This window comes from Protomyctophum bolini (genome assembly GCF_963924005.1).
Source record: "Protomyctophum bolini genome assembly, chromosome: 18".
Lineage (NCBI taxonomy): Eukaryota > Metazoa > Chordata > Actinopteri > Myctophiformes > Myctophidae > Protomyctophum > Protomyctophum bolini.
Window position 1 is genome coordinate 26,461,820 of NC_137879.1, and position 22,097 is coordinate 26,483,916.

A 22,097-nucleotide genomic window follows, 5' to 3' on the forward strand; every position below is an offset into this window, starting at 1 on the left:
GCGTTGAAGACTAATTAAGACATGGATGTAAATTCATTACCTTTTGTTTTTTAATATGCATCTCTTTTATACCATGACCACGGTGAATACTATATTCTAATTGGCCGGAGCATATGCATTATCAACGTTCTAAATTACTATATATTGCAAACATGTTACAGTATCAACAGTTATCTAACCTAAAATAGTTACTGTACATGCTATACTTAATAGATCATGTCTTTAAATATAATTTTCGTTATTTTGGGAGAACAAGAAACATTGTGTTCAGTGGTTCCACTAGCCACTTTACGCTCATCCTAAGCCAAGTCTAATGTCATATACTTTGTTATTCATCATCCGAGAATTCCACGGCCACATATTGTGCCTATGGAGCTCTGGTGGCCATGTCATACACTGAGACGTATGTGGAGAATGTGGACGTGACGTTCCCGCCTGTGCTGTGATATGTAACCATCTTGACCGCTGCGTCTTCAACCCAGCGTTGTTGGGTCTGACTACTAATCACAGCGCAACCTTCCTACACGCAGCTTTTGCAGTTCTCTCACTCTGTGTTGAAAGTGAAATTGTGAAAGATCCTTTTTCTGTATCGCACCACAGACGCACTTGGATTATCTCTCTCACTTATTCATAGAGAAAAAACACAGAACAACACGGTCAGTAGCCAAAAAGACGTCTGCCTTCGTTCAAAATGTAATGTTTGTGTCTGTCTCACTCGGACATTCACAGAGAAACAACAACATGGACCGCATGGCGTTAGACCAGATTCTAGTTGTTTACATCAATTGGACACGACAAAACCAGTTGAACCAGTGCCAGTGCCCTTCACAATGTGGCTCCATTTTGGAGCATCAACACGCAGCACAGACCATCCAAAATGAGTTTGAGCAGACAGGTAACCTAATTTGATTTCAAACTTGTATTGCAGTGTCTGTACGTTTGTTTTTCACTTGGTTTGACCGTCCAAGAAGTGTATTTTTTGAGCGGTGCCTCCGCTCCATTACTACACAGCTATGTGTGTCCCTGTGTATGTATGTGAGGGTGTGAGGGTCACCCCGGGGACCCTCACACCGTAACTGTAATTTCTCGACCATTTCGGACACGGTAAAGCCCCCTGGGCGCGTTTCTGGGGGTCTGATGGTGTGATTTTTTATTTTAATAGATGTGAACAGGCAGACATGCATTAAAGCAAAATAAAATCTCATGACATAAAATCTCAAATGTGCGATTTGTGAAACTGTGAGAAAGGAGCCCCACACACTAGGGCTGTTTACAAAACAATTAACACATTATGTAAATCACAGATTGAGGCTATATCCCTTGCCTTTAGGAAATATTCCAGACCATTAAAGTTTTATGGAAGATGCTTCTGAGCAGATTGCTAGTTTGAGCACTTAAAAAGAATGCCCTAATCTTAAAATAACCGAAAATATTTACAAGCTCTCTGTGCAGCATGTTTTCATAGAAGACATGCTGGCTTCTATGGAATCCAAATCAGTTGTGGCGACTAAGAACTTTAATCCATGTACTGTACACTGTGTCATGGGCTTTACAGAGATTGAATGGTATTCACAACAGAGACACCAGCCAGCATTTGGTTAGTGTCTGGTGCCAATATCTGACCCCAACTGTTAGGCCTTGCTGAACTCTTGTAATACAACTATAAATTGGAATCCAGGCCGTGCCTGTTCACCTTTGCAGAGGCTTATTTCCAGAAGCAGGCGCTTCCAGAAGCAGGCCATTATCAGTCCGTGTATGGGTTGCGCATGTCTAACTGATGCTTATCAACAGCAGAGGCTCAGCAGGGCTCCCGTTACCATGAAGCAAGAGATGCAGCCAGCACTTTTCTGCCATTCCTTTCTATGGTGAAGACACATGAAAGGACTCCCCTGAGCATCGCGTTTCAGCACTCTCTCTGCATCCAGTGTTTTTGGGCACATGGCACTCCTCTGTGGGCACGGCCCCCTAACACGTCTCAGTACCTTTTTGTGCATTTGTGTCAAAGGTTCATTACTGTACCTCTCAGGTCCTTCCGTAGTCGAGTCAGGTCTCTCGTAAAGTCTTCAAACTTCATCTGAGAGGCCTGGAACAGGTCCTGAGGCTCTGGAAGTGGATAGACACATGTCTCTCTGCCCGCGTCCTGAGGGTGAAGACAGACGGAGGCGCACACACGCACATAAGAGATACAATACAAGGACACAAATATTTACAAGGTGCTGTACAGAGTGCAATCAGCAAATCCCGGCCAAATACCCACACACCTTTCAGGGGTACAAGTAACAGCATCTTCGCCATATTTGGCGGCTACCGATAGTGGAAGAGATTGACCAGAATTTCGCAAGCCGTTTGGCTGCTTTTTTGGCATCCCAAGTTGTTGGAAGCCCCTTACAAACAACCTATGTACATGTCCTTGGCTGCCGAAGATAAACACAAGTAGATTGCACCTATAGCCTAGCCCTAGTTCAATGATGGTCTGGAGGAGCGGCTGGTACTTAATGACTTTGGTCATAAAGGCTTCCTCTAAGCTAGAATCAAAGGTGCAGGCCATTTCAAGAATGAAAACGGATCTGTTCTCCTCATTGACCACAACAACATCTGGTGTGTTAGCAGAGAAATTTCAGTATTTTCAGTACAGAGTTGAAACATGGAAGGTTTGACACAGGAATATTTGTACATTCTCACAGACAGTGCAAAATGTTTAGATATGTCCTTTGTTATGGGATCAACTATTCTGTCGTGGCGTGCTATGTAAAGCCCTTTATAGGCATAACAGGCATTCCGAATGTGTGACATGGTTTCTGTAACAAGCCCTGTGGTGTGATGCAAGCAATGAGGTGCATGTGTGGCGGGAAACCAGAGGGAAAGGTTGAGTTTGGTGTGAAGGATCTGTAGCCTAGCTTTTACTGTAAAGGTGATAATGACCTCATTGAGAGGAGTGTTCCTTAGAAATGAATGGGAAACAGAATGGTCAGCATGGGGAAGGCAAGCCAGTTTCCCTTGGAGTTTGAGTCCAGTCCAGTGTTGTTGTTGCCGATGTTGGAACATACCATAGGACTTGCAACTGCATCTTAGCAGCAACTTATTACATTGACGATGGTAATAACAACGGGTGTGGTTGTTCAACATTAAAACATTAACAACAGGTGCACCTCCGTGCTGCCGCCCTCACACACACACACACACACACACACACACACACACACACACACACACACACACCCACACAGTGAGACACCACTGACACCAAATTGTTCCAGCGCTATTTTGGAGTAATGCCAGTGAGACAACATATTAAGAAAATAAAACGTTGCAACGCAAAGGAAACAAAATCAAAGAAAACAAAAGCACATCTTGGGGCAATTCATTCCATTTTTCATTAGTCTCTCACTGTGGAATAAATGCACACATGCCGCACACCCACACATACAAACAAAAGCAATGCGCAACCAAAAACACCTTGGATGCCAGCAACATGTGAGGGTGAGAATGTACAGACTCAGGTTTGGCTCAGACGCGGCGGCTTCACGCGACGTAAACAACCTTGAATGCAACACGATCAAAGAGACATGTCGACATCAAACAAAGTGTTGATCTGCTGGTTCTGGGCTGTTGATCTCTGGGCTTGTCCTGTGGGCTTAGGACTGGCCAGCAAGCCAGGACTTTACACATCAGGAATGGACATAGAGGCCAGACGCAGGCATTAGAGCAGGGCTGACCAAAGTATCCCTCAAATTTAATCTTTGGCCTTCCGGAATGTTTCCAGACCTGTTGAATGTTCTGTTTCGGCTATTGTTGCCTGGAACTCGGTACAGTATCTGAGAAAAGATTCTGAGTCAATATCCGTACGAAAAAAATGACTGTAATAAGAGAATTGTCAATGTGCCCATACTACGCATGCTACATTCTCTCCCTTATCCCTCTAAATGTTTAACCGCTTATGAACGAATTAAAGGCCTTTTAAATATTACTTGGAATGCCGTTTTCTATTGCTTAAGGTCAGGCGTGGGTCATATCGCTGTGTGAAACCACAAAGAACACGGTCAAAATTGGTCCAAGTGCTTCAGCATGACTTGGCAAATAACGGGGAGCTTGATACAGTTGTCTCATTCACTTTTCTAAGATTGACAAAAAATGTCAGTGATTTTCTCTGATTGCCTATCTTTCCCAGTTTGTGTGTAAAGATCTGGCTCACTGGAGACATTGAACGTTTCTGTAATTGACTGGCAGAGACTGTGTTAATTTCAAATATCAAATTAACCCACTTAAAGGTTATACACTTAGTTGACAGGAGTCCCGAGGGCTCTATATTAGGTCCGCCAGTATTTCTCACTACACAAAATCTATTCCACTGAAAATAACCGATCTACAAGCCTGCCACTCGTCTCAACGCGCCCTGTTGTGAACTGCTATTTTCACTGACTGCTCACCACGTAACGGAGACGCTAGGGTTCATGTGGTTAATTAGTACACTTCCCTAGAATTTAAATTGTGGTCTTGTTTTAGAGGGGTAAATCATTCGATCTCTTTATTAAACATTTTGACCTTTCAACGGAGGCTGAATTTTGGCTGCCACTCAGACTTTGGGTTTGAAAAACACTACTTACTGTCAAATGTCTGGCTTTCTGTTGGTGTTTAAAACAAACACAAAGAAGCAATTATCCCATGCATTTACTTGCATCCGTAACTGTACAGAGCACTATATGTTGGGTCAGCATCACATTTTCAGGCAAATGGTCCGAGATCTGACGCTCTATTTCAGGTATTAACAGGTAATTGCGACTGCATGACCATATATGTCATGCATCATAATCATAACATCACGTGATTTCATGTGACATTATCAGGGATGGAGATGTCATCAATATTTAGCCCATACTATATGGGAATGCCCTGATGTCATCAATATTGGCCAGCAACTCTACATCTCGCCTCAAACCCTTAGATCTCCATATATGGAGCTGACCCGTTCTGACATTCCATATGTTGATCATTCCCCATGCATCCTTCCTCTACGATGTCTGCAGGCTCTTGCACCCGGTGAGTGCTTTGATCATGGAAGTTAGATGAATATAATTCTCCAAAACACCTCGGAACGGACAAGGGGAGACTACTAAAATACGCTATTATTGTATCACCATAAGGATTATTTTAAACTGGTATAGGTTGCCTGTCATTGCAAGCAACCGTGATGAAACAATGAACAGCTTTTGCCGTTTGCATTGATGAGACGTACACTGTAGCCTACCAGCTGCAATGATAGTGCAATCAATATATAAACGATTGATAGATATAGACCAATTTATCCCCCTGTAGTCTACTGTACATGGGCCCCAAATATGAATGCAAGTTCAAGCCTGCATATAGGATTACCTTTCGTCGCACGATGGTGTTGTGCAGATAACAATACGATGTACAAGACCAAGTGCCCAATGAGACGCGTTGTCAGCTTATAGATCAGTTCTGAACTTCTGACACAATGTACTGTGGTAAATATTAAGAAGCGCATATCAAGCAACGTGTGTACGTGTCTGTCTGTGTGTGTGTGTATGTGTGTGTGTGTCCATATATCTTCCCTGCCAATTAAAACTTTTATTTTTACATGCCATGCATCTATTCTTCATTGATGAAACACAAGTTAGTTACACAACTATTTTACAGCCGCAATCAATCAATCTATAATCGCTATGCTCCAATCGAGTCCCAACGTATATGCGCCCAAAATATATTACAGCCTACAAGTTCAACTCAAGCCTGGATTGCTTTTCGTCGCACATTGGTGTGGCACAGATAACATTATACAATGTAGCCTACAATATCACAGATAACATTATACAATGTAGCCTACAATATCACAGATAACATTATACAATGTAGCCTACAATATCACAGATAACATTATACAATGTAGCCTACAATATCACAGATAACATTATACAATGTAGCCTACAATATCACAGATAACATTATACAATGTAGCCTACAATATCACAGATAATATTATACAATGTAGCCTACAATATCACAGATAACATTATACAATGTAGCCTACAATATCACAGATAACATTATACAATGTAGCCTACAATATCACAGATAACATTATACAATGTAGCCTACAATATCACAGATAACATTATACAATGTAGCCTACAATATCACAGATAACATTATACAATGTAGCCTACAATAGCACAGATAACATTATACAATGTAGCCTACAATATCACAGATAACATTATACAATGTAGCCTACAATAGCACAGATAACATTATACAATGTAGCCTACAATATCACATAACATTATACAATGTAGCCTACAATATCACAGATAACATTATACAATGTAGCCTACAATATCACATATAACATTATACAATGTAGCCTACAATATCACAGATAACATTATACAATGTAGCCTACAATATCACATATAACATTATACAATGTAGCCTACAATATCACAGATAACATTATACAATGTAGCCTACAATATCACAGATAACATTATACAATGTAGCCTACAATATCACAGATAACATTATACAATGTAGCCTACAATATCACAGATAACATTATACAATGTAGCCTACAATATCACAGATAACATTATACAATGTAGCCTACAATATCACAGATAACATTATACAATGTAGCCTACAATATCACAGATAACATTATACAATGTAGCCTACAATATCACAGATAACATTATACAATGTAGCCTACAATATCACAGATAACATTATACAATGTAGCCTACAATATCACAGATAACATTATACAATGTAGCCTACAATATCACAGATAACATTATACAATGTAGCCTACAATATCACAGATAACATTATACAATGTAGCCTACAATATCACAGATAACATTATACAATGTAGCCTACAATATCACAGATAACATTATACAATGTAGCCTACAATAGCACAGATAACATTATACAATGTAGCCTACAATATCACAGATAACATTATACAATGTAGCCTACAATATCACAGCGGATGAGATGTGTTGAATCAGTTCTGTACCGTGGTAAGAAGCACAAATCAGGCAACAGTAAGCTATAGGGCGGCTATATTTGTGTATCCGATTCTGTGTGTGTTGTGTTGTGTTTTGAGGAGCAGCAGGCTGTCGGGGAGAAAAAAATCTTTATTATAGGCTATTATTAATTAATGTGTTCGGCTTAGTTAAATGTCCCTTAAATAGAAAGTCAGGAAATGACTTTAATATTTAGGCTACAATCTAGTGATTCTAGTCTTACCCTATAGTTTAATAGTTAATTAAATTCAGAGGAGCCGATGGACAAAAACCTGTCCCCGGACTTGTAGCCCAATTGCCACAACCAGGTAGTGCGTGTATAATATTTTTGTATAGCCTAAAAGAACGTCAAAAAGAAAAATATGTCATATAACGGTAAGGCTCACTTTACTGGCAAAATATAGTGCCACCTACTACTTATTTCATGAACTTATTTTGTATCTCCCATGAGTCGCATTATCAGTGGATGGAAACAACAAAAATGCGCATTTCTATATATATATATATGGTGGCGTGACGTTTCACCAGGCGTGACGGACTGAGGGACTAACAGCTTTTGCAGGTTTTCATAGTAAATAAATCAAAAAATAAAATCAAAAGTGTAGCACTATGTGAAATTATTAGTGGAGGTACTTCTGTAGACTGTAGTGTGCTCAAGAACAAACATTTCATTATTGTTTCGATCCACCTGTAAGAATTTAAATATTAAACAATTATGGTTTGTCCTTTAATCTCAGTTAAATTGTGAGAAATAAACGGATATAAATAAGAAAAGTCTCAGTTCTCTTGGTTAGTCTGCCAACAGTGTAAAAATGCATGTTGTGTTTGGATAAGCCTACCTCATCGTAGTGTCGAAGATAGTAAGCAACGATATAAGACAGAAGACTCCTCGTGTTATCCTGCGGAAGAAAAGTGGAGAAAAACCAACCATGAAATCAGATTTGTATGAGAGGACTATAGAATGGCCTTTTTTTTTAATTAAATGTTTTATCCCACAATTTTGTAACCCATTTTTTCACCCAGTGTCAATTATCTAATGTAATCCTTGGAGCTACACTTCCCCGGCCAACCTGGGGGGGGCAGCGGACTGACCTCATGCTTCCTTCGATGCATGAGGAGTCCAAGCTGCTTCTTTACACCTGACAGGGGAGAGTTTCCCCGGCCGGACATAGCGCGTGGAAGGAACACGTTATTCCGGCCAGTTCCTTTTCCCTCCATCAGGCACCCCGGCTGGCCAGGGGGAGGTAGTTTAGAGACCAGGATTACTGCATGTTTTTTGTGAGGGTACCTACCTACCCTAGGAGACACGGGGAGAACATGCAAACTCCACACAGAAAGTCCCTTTCGCCAACCCCGCCTCGGGTATGGGCACTGATGATGCGGAGGAGGGAACACGCCCCCAGTGCCCACAGCATCCCGAGCGGGAATCGAACCCAGGACCTTCTAGCTGTGAGGCGACAGCACTACCGACAGTGCCACCGTGACCCCAAGGATGGCCTTTTTAACACCTGAGGCAGAGAAGGCATTCTACAAATGCCACTTTCATGCCACTTTCAAGCCTAACCCTAACCCATTGACTGACACAACAGACAACATTTAGAGGTGGGCACTGGGTCTGGGTTGGAGTAGCCTAATTTAAAACACTGTCAGACTTTGTGTTGAGCCACGCGTTATTGTAACAGCCAGGCGCATTGCTCAGAATCAGACAAAATACTACATTAGAGTTATATAATGTTATAGAGGGGGAAACATAGGCTACACGTTTATGGATAAGGGCGCATCGATGTAACAGGTTTAAAATTAATATACATTTGATTGATTGTGCCAGCGGAGAGGACTGCATCTCATTCTAACAGCAGTAACACGGTTTATATACCATAGGATAAGTCAAGTCATGTGACGCATCACTGCCACAAATGGTCCTACAGCATTATCTAAAATGCACTTCCGCATACCTCACGGGCAGTTACTTGGATTCATGAACATTGCATGCATGAAACGTGCCTACGCGAGAGGGGGAGGGAGGGAAAAAAAAGGAGAGAGCCGTGCATGCAGGCAGAGACATCAGTTCCACTGGTGGTCACGCGCAGAAAAGTTTATAGACAGAGGAGGACGGACAGAACTGTTATCTTTTGACTGACAAAACATTTCGAGTTTTGGTAGGTCTATGATCTATCGAATTGGAATGATTTATTTGGAATCGCATTGGCAGTTTGGCACACATTCTCACTCCAATTCACCATTCAATAACATCCCTCAACATGGATAATAATCCTTTTATTCCTATTCCTATTATCTCATCTACAATAAATTCTAAGTTAACCAGTCAAACATATCATACAATAATTAACTCAATGTCTGAATGAATGTACTATGTCTGAATGACTGTATGTCTGAATGTCTGTCTGAAACACTGTCGTAGGTCCTCACTGGCTGCACGAATCGCTCCAACTTTTCACACAGGCATTGACCAGATTATTATGGAGGTCTTAACGAAGCACTTTTTTCAATTTAACAACTTATTAATTAATAAGTATTTTTCTCCCAGAAACGGTCGGAGCTACAGTTACACTTGGAAGGGAGGTCCATAATAATTATTTAAATTAATGTAATACATAATTACAACAGTCGGCCTCATGGTGGCGCTATAACAGCACACTTTACATTTTGCCTTTCACTTTCCCATGATTCCTTGGGTCATGCCACATATAGGCCATTTGCATCAGGATAGATTTTCCGCGATTTTCCACCTACAGCTTTTGTGCAAATCTCACAAATCGGTAGACATGATCTCTGGACCTATCCGATTAAAACACCACACCGCAGAATTTTCATAGTCCATATCGTTCGGCTGTAATCGGCTTCAAAGTTAGTGGGAGGGGCCAGTTTCACACAAAATGACACAAATCCCAAACGGAATGTCCAATCCAAATTAAAATTAACTGTGTATATTGTTTGCTATGTTGTTGACAATCTACTTTGATTTAGTGTATATTTATGTGATTGTGACAGTATTAGACACTTTTTTGGCAGTTTGAAATTGTGACCATTTGCTGGGGACAGGCTAAATACAGGCCTTTTTGGGTACAGTGCCTGCTTTTAACTAATTCAGATGGCATATGAAAAAAATTATAATGAAATTAATGGCATAATAATACACAACTGTATTACATTTTGCAAGTGCTTTTATTTTTATGAATTAATTTATTTTTTAACATAAATAAGGCTCTTATGTGTGGGACATGTTTTTTCCACTTTTGTCCCCCATCTCAAGAATGAGTGATATATATATATATATATATATATATATATATATATATCACACATACATACACACGCATATATATATATATATATATATACACACACACACAAACACATCGGCATCGGCTAGATTACTTTTTTAACATTGGTATCGGCCAATAATTTCCACATCGGTGCATCCCTAATATCATTCATTTTGTATAATAAAAACTAATAAACTAATAAATTCCCATTCCCACCAATACTAATTGCCTCAGTCTGTGTCATGGCCAGCTGTACAAAACATTCCCCGGGTAAAGTCAACCAAGCATTTTTATTGGCGGTTATGAGGAAGGAAGAGCTGACAACACTGGTTTACAAGGACCTGCTCAGATAAGTCATCCACTTCAGACAAATGTTTGTTTGTAATAATTAAATAATGTTAGAAAAATGTCGTAGAAAATGTCCTACTGCTTCCCAACTGCTTCTCACAAACAAAACTACATTGCTACCTATAGGCTGTACAATATAATGGATCAATATATAAATGACACTCAAAGGTGATGGGGACAGTTTAGTTAACACCCCGAACGCCCAGGGTTATTTCATCCATTAAATCATAACGCCCAGCGATTTAGCAGCGGAGCACTTTTACAGACTAGATGTAGCCAAAACCCTAGAACTTCGTCGTGTGCGCTCAGGGTGTTAAGAGGAGGCCTGGCAGTGTCAGGGGTTACAAGGTCTTTCACGTAGGAAGGGATGGGTTTTTTTCTAGTTCACATAATGAGGAATTAAATGGGACATACATTGTAGAGCCCGACAGATGCCAGATGCGATCCCAATTTTGGAGAGTCCTAGACCACCAATTACTGATGCTTTGAAATCTTGAAAATAAATCAATTATAAACCAACAAGATAGGATTTTTTTTTTAATTATCAAACATCAATGTGCTGTATGAGAGGAACATTTAATTTAATAAATAAATACAATTAAAATGTATAATACACAAACTGGATTTTGTAAATCTATAAGCTCACATGTTGCATCATGTTCAAGTCTCCCTCCAAGGCACTGGTTCTCAAGGTTAAACGGATCCCGATATAATATTTGATATTAACTCATTTTGGGGCGTGTCTCCCCCCCCCCCCACACGTCAAGTGTACTGAAACTCGATACTTGACACTGTGTAGAGGACCTCTCCAGGGCGTCTTCACCATAGAAATTCATGACACAAAGGGCTAGGCAGCTCCAAAAACACTTTCAGTGGACATGACCCCTGACACTCCCCTCTGTTCTTTCCAACCTCCCTCCCTCCCTCCCGCCCTCCACATACTCACAGCGCTCTTGACATCTTTTAGTTTGGGCAGGATGTCCAGGGTGAAGCCGTCAGCCTGGCCCCGGGTTCTGTTCCCGCCGTTCATGAAGTTACCGAAGGCCAGAACCAGACCCAGCACCCGCTTCACCGCTACACCACTGTCTAGGGCCTGCAGCGTGAGGTGGAAGAGAGACGGGTTTAGATCAGTGCGTCTCAAACCTTTTCGTCTCAAGGACCCTCAGTTTGATATGCATTAGGCCACAGACCATCGTTTATTTTTGTATGGGACCCCGGTCAATATTGTACAATTCCCATCGTTAGTATAACTCAGCGAGCACAAATGGAACCAAGGACATTGGTATAGATGAATGTGGGGACACACAATCACACACACACATTAATATTTAAATATATATTGTGGGATATAATTGCTTGTGTCGTTGTTACAATATCCCAAGGCCTGTAAGGTGCTAAATAAACAAATGAAGAATTGCTCTTTTTTACATGTTTATTTGACACATCAATTGTGGTCCTGATTCTTCTCTCTGCTGTTTTTTGACCATCATGCATCTACGTATATCCTACAAATTAACTAATGTGAAAACCATAGACATGCAGCCTGTGTTGAGAGGGAGGGGATCACCTTGCACACTCTCTGCAGGATGTCTAGCTTCCTCTGTAGGGACGAGGTGCACTCATGGAAGGTGGACTGGAACAGGATGCAGAAGACTCGGCCAGAGAAGTCGGGGATCTGGGAGAGCTGGTAGAGGAATCTGACAGGGGAAGGAAAACAGAGCAGACACTAGAGAGCTGTAGTTATAGGGTTAGGCTCATGCTTTTTTTGGTGGTAGTGACTCACTTTGAGAACCACTGATCTATAGGACAAATTCCAGGTAAGAAGTAGGTCGGGAGTGGCTTATTGTCGGTATCAGCCGGTAACACGCAGGAGTCTATCCCCGTTACAATGCGCTAGACCCCTGGGAGATGGATTGCTGAGGTGTAGCGCCAGCTCCCAGGACTTCCCACACGACTTGCTGCACCAAGTCGTGCTACTCATTCACTGAGTTGGCGGTGCCCGGGATCAAACCCATGAACTTGTCGGTAGAACTTGAGAGCTCTACTGACTGAGCTGCCCGGACACAAGACACAGGTAGAGTATGTGTGAATGTACACGATCAATGACCCTCCTCCTTCAGTTCTACACTAAGTGTGACTGATTGCTTTTCTTTTCTTTATTTTGTTTTTAATTTAGATTAGCCAATTATTTTCACCGGCAAACCGGACGCACTGCAGTGATTTAGATCAGTGGTTCTCAAAGTGGGGTGCATGGACTCTCAGGGTACCTTGAGGGGGTTCTAACCAAACCACACCAGCTGCAACTCCTTGCAACTGCCATAATGGTTGCAAGTAGTTGCATGTAGTTGTTGCAAAGAGTTGCATGGCGACCCTCTGGTGTGGTTAGGGCCTTACAGGTCTGTAACTCAGATTGTACAAATGGAACCAAATGGACCCAGAAGGTTCCATTTGTATACTCTCAAGAGTTATGGGGGTCCTTGAAGTCAAAAGGTTTGAGAACCACTGCAGCTGCGCCACCGGAGCCCTAAGTGTGATGATCTAACAGGGTGTGCAGAACTAATAAAGTAATAAAGTAAGGTGTTCGCCCTCTTACTCCATTTAAAAAGATAGCACATGTACAGTATATATATACACATACAGTTACACACACACAGCACATGTACAGTATATGCAGATAGTGTTCATTTAACTTGGAGTTTAAAGGATTTTGGAGGATTATTCACTAAGGATTCATTATGGCTTGTCTGTTGTTCATTGAATGGAAAGTGACCCAGAGTGACTCACTGTTCTGGTTTGTCTAAGGGCTTGGTGCTGTCCTTATCTTTAGAGGACTTGATGTGCTTCTCTATCTTGTCCATTTCATCTTGTTGTGCTCTCTGGAACAAAGAGATACATGTAATTAATCATAAATCACATCAAACCTGGAATGCCCTATTTTAGGCTATTTAAAAAAAAATCCCACATTTCTTCAACACATTTTCAAAAACAGCGAAAATAGCTAATGCACAAGCTTAATTGAAGCTTGAAGATTAGCGGGGTATTTTTTGCTAACAGCAAAGTTGTTATTTAGCTTACTGCAAGTGTTTAAGCTAAAGAAACAGGACCAGTTACCTTTTGAATTACTTATTTGGCTAAAATGATATGAAATTAATCATGTTTTTGGACGATCAGAGGATTATTTATTTTAGTTGTCACATGCATTTATGAAGGATCAAACGTTTTTTTAAAACCACTTTTCATCCACTTCCTGGATTTCATCCAGACCTGGCGCCTCAGTGCATGGAATAACCTCAATACAAGCTTCTATTAAAATCACAGTGCTGGAAGCGGGTTACTCAAGTGTGACCACTACTGTCAGCATTGTAGCTATAGTATAAGAGCTTATATAATGAGGGTATTGTGTTCGGCAGTGCCAAACTAAACCAAACCGTTTCCCTTTTCGTCACAGGTATTTTCCTCTTTTGGAAATAAAATAAAAATGATTCAAGATGCCATCATCTCATCTTGTTTTCCCACCAGTCAATGATTTAATGTGTGACTGGCAAACATAATCGCCAGACATCACCTGCTTTAGCCTTCACCGCATTCCGATAAACATTGTCTTAGGGTACAGTAATCATACACGACAACACTTGCGGTTTCGTGTTTCACCATCATAAAGTGCTGCTTTGGTAGCGGCCGTCTTGTCCTGGAAGCACGCAACCATGCCATTGTGCACGCAGGCAGTGACGGGGCAGAGGGAGGGGGGCGTATGTGGGGGAAACCCGTGGCAGTAAAAAACTGGAGAAAAACCACACTGTCTAAAACGTTTCCTCCACCTCGACGCGTTTTAGCATAACAGAGGGACGCGGTTAACCTCGAAACCATGGAAAAATGTTTAAGGCCCGGGTTGAGAAACAATGTCAATGAGGAGATGACAGTATGGGCTGTCCCGCTGGGAGACGTGGGGACACAGTCCTGTATGTTAACGTACAATGTGTTACAACTACAAGGGATCCCAGGCTGCCCATGACAATCACAAGTATCAGAGCTCTGTAAGCAATTATACTTTGCTTTTTAAAAGTTTCAATTACTTTGCCCTTTTGAGATCGACGAACAACATTTTCTATAATTGTCGAACAGAGACGGAACACAGAGACGGACCAATAGCTCAAAACCTTTATTTTAGTGAGCGACAAGAAGGTCTTGTTACTTATAGTATGATGTAGCTCAACTGATGTTTTGCCCTGCCGTATGATAAAAAAAACAAACATCTTTCCTATACTTGGCAGCAGTTCAGTGGAATGGTTCCTTTGAAAACTTTAAATTCTCAGTAAAAAGATGGCTGTCCAATAATATGACTTTATCAAGTACTGCTCATTTTGATTTCAATTTTAGATTTATTTGATGTTGAATTTCTGTTGTTTTTTTGTTTTTTGTTCCCGTTTTGCATTTGTATTGTTGCTCCCTGCCCCACTTCCCCAAAAGGACCACAATGGAAACAAGCCTCCGGGCATTCTTGTGTATTTATCCCTTTGAATTCATCAATCAATCATTCAATCTACTGGATATTGTAATTGTCGCTTCTCTTATGAGAATTTCAGGATGATGCTTGCAAGAGATAAGCATTAACTTAAACAATGGCCTGTGCAGAGAAAAACTCTCAGCGCAAACTCTCACAATCTGAGAGCCGTAGGATCCATTTGGGTAAAAGTTTTCACTGACAGAAATACATTTAACTGATTTGTCTGTGTGCTTACTTTGAACCTATCAAGTTAAAATCAGATCATTTCAACAAAGCCTTAGTCTGGACTCTGCAAGATGTGAATTAAAGAACATCTATTCAGTCACATTCACACAGCTCAGATCAGGAAATGTTAGGCAATACCCCTAAGTGTAAATACAGGAATGCAAAGATTTTTGAACTGTGCAGGAGGTACGGGAACCCCCCTGGCTGCTGCCAATTACTGCCGAATGAGTGACATGGCCTGGGGTAGGTTTGCAAGAGCACAATCCTACGGAAAAAATAAATAAACTTGGGGAAAAAATAAATGTCTCCATTGGAAAAACCTCTGTCCATTGAGCCATCCATCACAAGGATCAATCAGTGAAACGCAGGAAGAGTGTGTGTGTGTGTGTGTGTGTGTGTGTGTTGAGGGGGCTTGTTCTTCAAGGCCTCTCCTTCTGTTCCCCTTTCTCCTCTCTTGCATACTTGCATACTTCCTCAACACTTCAAACACCGGGGCATCAAACACAGTGATTAGTATTCTATTGGCTTCGCCAGCTGTCTACAAGGGCGCGTGTGTGCGCTCATGTGTGCACGCGCGCGCTCACACACACACACACACACACACACAACACACACACACACACACACACACACACACACACACACACACACACACACACACACACACACACACACACACACACACACACACACACACACACACTCTGCTTCTCATTTAGAAGAGTCTACATCGCTTTTAAAGTGTAAATAGTTTTAATAGAAAGCAGCCTGTTCCCAAAGCCGAGCCGGTGGGGTGGGAGAGTGTGCGGACGTTGGAGCGGACGAGCGCATGCTGTGCAATGGTGAAATGCTTAATTGGAAAAAGAAAGAAGGCAATCAAAAGGACAACATGTCTCGGCTGGAATGTATTCCTGAGTCCTTGGGGCATCGCCGATATCTGCCAGCGATAAACATCAACAGGCATGGCACTGGGGGAAGACACACATGGATGAAACAACATATCAGATATATTTTTTTAAATATGCACAAAAACTGCTCACACGGGACAGTTAGAAATGATCCGAACGAAGTAATATATGAACCGAAAACCATGGGAGCAAGAAAATGAAAGGCCGCAAGGTAGAGAGACACACACACACACACACACACCCCTTTTTCTCTAGAATAGGCTACCTTTTAATATATTTTCTGTCAACTCAGAATTAAGAGATTATAATTGTGACACTGTAATTCAATGAAAACATCTAAAACTAGAACTGCACTCTATCGAGTGCATACTTGCTTGTTGCACACTAGTAGGCCATAAATGGCCTACTAGTGCGCAAGCAGAGCGCGAAAGTACTTTCGACCGCTACAAACTGTCAAATCTCAGTAATGACTACTTGTGCCCGATACGGCAGTGGTGCCAGATTACATAGGAGCATTACCTTTAATCCTCCCAACACTAAAACGTCACCATCGAAAACCAATTACACTCTGGCATTGGGTCCTTTAATCCACATCTTTATTACGTCATCATTGAGAGCTAGTTATAAATATACTATGTATATGTAATTTGTAAGTTGATTAGCGGTATACTGTGGTTACTTTGCGCCGTACGCACCCTCCCAGCCGTCCCGCCAATTTGGATGCGTATGCACCGTCCCAGCAAATTGTGCCTGATACGGCAGTGGTGCCAGATTACATACATCTGTATAACTAGCTCTCAATGATGACGTAATAAAGATGTGGATTAAAGGACCCAATGCCAGAGTGTAATTGGTTTTCGATGGTGACATAATGACGATATGTTTTAGTGTTGGGAGGATTAAAGGTAATACTCCTGTGTATACATGCATGTAATCTGGCACCACTGCCGTATCAGGCACAATTTGCTGGGACGGTGCATACGCATCAAAATTGGCGGGACGTCTGGGACGGTGCACACGAGTCCCGGGCGAAACTAGTACTTGCGCGCTCTGCTTGCGCAAGTAACTATGTGCAGACACACAAAGGCACGCATGTGCACGACTGCACGTGCATTTGTGATAAGTTTTGATCAGTAAGAAATCCTGCTGAGAGAGAGACCCTATACTGTTAACTCCAAGCTGGCTAGACAAAACATCTTAATGGTTGCCTCTTCTATTCATTCATTTGTTAATTTTGTCTCTCTACTTGTTAGCTTTTCCATCCGTTGGTCTTAGTTGTATTCATGTACAACAGCTCTGCAGAGAATAGACGTTTCTACATGAACACTTGTGTTTACCAACAACAAGTGTTATGCTCTCCTTGTACAATGTACAATGTGTCAATGTAATGCTCTTTAACACCACCATTAACTGCTTAAATTAGTAACTGCTTTGACTGTCCTTTCAAATTTAGTACACTTTGAGCATCTTCAGTTGTACACGGTTGTTATTAATTTGTGCATGATGGGGTTTCCACCCCCCCCCCGCCATCATATTCAATCCCTAGTCTCCCTCCCTCCATGTTTCTCTCCTTCTACTCTGGACCTCTTCTCTCGCTCTTCCTTCATCCCAGCGCTGCAGACCTCCATCTCTCCGTATTCTGTTTCAGTGGCCCCCGCCTTTTCACACTCAAATTAAGAGGGAAGGCGACAGGATGGAGTCGAGAACACGAAGGAGCCAAAACAAGACAATATAGAAAAAACAAATGTGGAAGTCTTGAAACAGCACCTCAGGCAAAACGGAGAGAGAGGGAGGGGGGGGTGGGGGGGGAAGAGAAAGAAGCAGACCAGAGCCGACATGAGGGCCTCCCGTTTGACCCTGGCGTACAGAATGTAACGCAACATGTCTAATTCTGTACCGTTCACAGCTCATATGACCGGGGGACTTCTTTGTTGTTGTTGTGTGGTGGTCTCAGCTACCTAGACATAACCATTTAAGGCCCTGCAAAGCGACCCACTTTTCACTGCATGCTTGCTGGATTACAGCAACGATTGGGCCTCCTCCTCGATTTGGAGTTATTTTCAACAGCAAAAAAAAAAAGAAAACATATTTTTTTTCTTTTGTTCTGCATTTAACTGCCAGTATTTTGTATCGGGGACCTGGGTCTGTGCCAATCATGCTGCCACCTCACCACTTGGAATTGGTGGGCATTAATCTCTCACATCACACTTGGGAGCACACGACGTTAGGGCTACTCGATCAGGTTTTGTGGCCCAGATCACCGATAACCTGACGCAAACATTGACCGATATCATTCACTGACCCCATCATGCGAGGAGGGCGATATTTCCATTTAAATTATGGAATGTATTCATTGTTAACACCCCAATCGCCCAGGACGAAGTTCACCGTCCTTTCTATTAGTAACGCCAAAGTTTTATCCAAAAGGCGAAGTTTATTGATATGAAAACGGGGCAAGACTATAGTTCTATTAGTAACGCCAAAGTTTTATCCAAAAGGCGAAGTTTATTGATATGAAAACGGATCGAATCGCTCCACAGCCTGGGAGCGCCTGTTGCACAATCCTCGATGTTACGCAACAGTGAGACGTCATCGAAAATGTTCCCCCCCTGTTTAGCCGACAACGAAAATCTTAAAACTTTAATAACTCTCGATCTAAATCATCCCGTCTAATTATAAAAAAAAGATCCTGTGTTAGATGGCCCTCCGCTGTCTAGTCGCTAGTCGCGATAGATTTATTCGTACCTCCCGTGGTTTGGTAGCTGCTACAGCCACGTCCGGAACAACATCCAGTCCGTCGGTAAAAGTGCTCCGTTGCTATAATTTGACTGGGCGCTATAATTAAATGGATTAAATAACCGCAGGCAATTAAGGTGTTAATTAATTGTGTAGCAATAAAGTATCTATTCTTAACAGCAGCGTTGAAAACTAAAAGAAACACCGACGGGGCCTGAGGACATTCAAGAACTGGCAAGAGATAACACCAAGATCAATGTTCAGTCATATTAACATATTAACAGGCTAAAAATATGATTTAATCAACAGTGTCGTCAACAAATAAAAGACAGTATGTCTATTGTCTCAAAACACGGGCTTGCAGTTGATTTATAAGATAGATTGTATCAGTGTTCACCAGAATCTCTCAGATCTTGAGTTTGAAGAAGTTTAAAGGCTTGATGAACTGAAATTCAACGTTACACTGCGAGGTAGCCGTCATGTCTATATGGGATAAAAAAAAGGAAAAAGAAAAAAGTTTAAAGATGAACTAAACTCACGTCATCGACAGTGTGCTACACCATAACCCTTTGAGCCGCGCTCTGAGCTGGAACCAAATCCACATCGTCACCAGTGCTACACACCGGAACGGCGCTGAGTGGCCAGGATGGCCGTGCTCTGAACCAGACCCAGACCCATGTCATCACCAGCGCTACGCTGTAACATGCTGCGCAGTAGAGGATGCCCATGGTCTGAACCAGACCCATGTCATCACTGGCGCTACACTAACACGCAGACTTTTAACCCATTAAGTCAGATTCTACAAATACCTTCTAAAGCAGTAGTTCTCAAACACCTATGGGCCAAATTGGTATATATTTGGCCGCGGACAACCCATCTGAAAATGTTGTTTGAAGAGAAAGTTTGTGTTTAAAAAAAAAAGGAAATCTAGATTATTCAAGGTTTTTCAAACACTTTCAAAGTGTGCAAAAATAGCAGATGAACAAGCTCGCAGCGTGGCAAGAAGTGACGTGATGTGAGCCTGTAGATCTATTATTTTTGAATAGCCAACGCTAAAATCTAAAATGACACAGATGCTTTCCCAGTTTTAATGAATTAATAAATCAGGTAGCATACGTGGGGTGAGCACACACACACAGCCCAAAATGTCATTTCATGAATTATATCAAAGGGAGCAGCATTAATAACAGCACAATTTTATATAGCATAATATGCCTACGTATGACATTATGAAAAATACAACAAAGACAAGCATCGACCGCGAGCCTTCTTATAAATGTTATTATACACGAAACGAAAGCGCAGCGCTTATTCAGCAACGTCAAATGAGGGCAATTTAAGTTTTTACAAGACTTGTTCCTCAAGTAAACAGAGAACATTCCTTCAGTTTTGTGGTTTCCATATTCATTTTTTTTTTTATCTGCCAGACTTTTTTTTAAATATTTGAAGTACAGATTCACTGGAAGAAACTTCCAAGCGAAACACACACGCGCGCACACACATGGCTATACAGTATGTTCACATTCACATGCATGCTCACAGGCATGTCCGCGCGCACACACACACACACACACACACACACACACACACACACACACACACACTTCTAATTGATATATCTGAGGCTGTTATTACTAAATCAATGTGATTACTGAGGGATTAAATAACACGAAAATTTAATTATTCAATTCGACATAGAAAATACAGTAGGTTTTCATCTGACTAATAGAACAAACCCACATTGAAAGGTTTGATCATAAACAGCCCCTCTTTTATTAGTTCTGAGTGGAACCAAATGGGTAATGCTCAGAGAGAATACATACAGTCTCGTTTTTCCGTGCCACCTTTTTAGAGGAATTCGTTACGGACAGAATGTAAGACAAACCTTCATCAGTTCTCATCACCTGGGCAACATGGACAATGACCGGAGATCCCGGCGGGACGACGCAACGTGAAAAATGTCAGAGAAGCAACAAAGCTGAGATGGGAAACTCCTTGTTACAAATAAATGGGGAGTGATATGCGTGAAAATGGGATCTTCGAAAGAAAATATCAGACAGCCAAAAGTTTCCACTCGATGATTGAACTGAGAAGTTCTGAAAAGCTTAGTCATTAGTCTACCTCATGACCCTCTGAGAAGGTCATCACAATTGATTTTACCATTCTCCATACAAACATAGCAGTGTGTGTGTGTGTGTGTGTGTGTGTGTGTGTGTGTGTGTGTGCCAGGCTTACATTCTCATAGAGGGCCTCAAGGGTCTCCAGATCTACCACTGTGTTGTCCAGGTTCAGAATGGCTGGATAGAGATGGGGAGAGAGACAAGAGACATGCATTCAAATATGCGTCATGTACATTGAAATCTGCTCCAAATCATAGAGAACACTGCAGCTCTGCTGAATTCAATGCATGTCATGGGCCTGGCCCCTCATTACGTCTGTGAAGTTATTAACCCCTTGCGAGTTTGTGCACTGTGTGTGAACTGTGTGTGAACTGCCCTCCTTTGGGATACAGAGTGAGGACGACCTAGAGAGTGAGTAGACACAAATGGTACCATATTATAATGAGCATGAAAATAGGTGAAACTGTCCTTTAATTGCGAACGCAGTGAGCACTTACTATGAGACCTAGCAGATCATGTCTGTCTGTCTGTCTGTGTGTGTGTCTGTCCCGCTTTTGTGCCCATATATGGAGCTGAGTGATTTGTTTGTGATTGATGCAAGTGTCTGTCCCGCTGTTACGTCACCATGACTCAGCCATAACCATATAAGGAGTCCCCAAAGCAGCTATACGTCCAAAACCCAAATATGTACGAGCTGCGTTCGCTTCCCGCGTTTGAGCGTCTTACTCGTATTGTATTTGCGAACGCAGTGAGCACTTACTATGAGACCTAGCAGATCATGTCTGTCTGTCCGTGTGTCTGTCCTGCTATCCAAATATGGAGTGTGTTGCATCAGCAATCACTCAGCTCCATATATGGGCACAAAAGGGGCCAGGTCCACTCAGCTCCATATATGGGCACAAAATAAATTGTTATATTAC

General features: G+C 41.7%; 1 protein-coding gene across 1 annotated transcript in view; it reads right to left on the reverse strand.

The window, feature by feature from the left end:
* fmn2b (formin 2b) overlaps window positions 1-22,097 on the reverse strand; it is a gene marked incomplete at its 5' end in the record, with an annotated part of 95,960 nt that overhangs the window by 25,446 nt on the left and 48,417 nt on the right. The window contains 6 exons of the mRNA XM_080790069.1: window positions 2,020-2,140; window positions 7,889-7,948; window positions 11,631-11,777; window positions 12,252-12,381; window positions 13,469-13,560; window positions 21,293-21,354. Coding sequence (XP_080646195.1) covers window positions 2,020-2,140; window positions 7,889-7,948; window positions 11,631-11,777; window positions 12,252-12,381; window positions 13,469-13,560; window positions 21,293-21,354 — 612 coding nt within the window. The remainder of the gene's footprint in view (window positions 1-2,019; window positions 2,141-7,888; window positions 7,949-11,630; window positions 11,778-12,251; window positions 12,382-13,468; window positions 13,561-21,292; window positions 21,355-22,097) is intronic.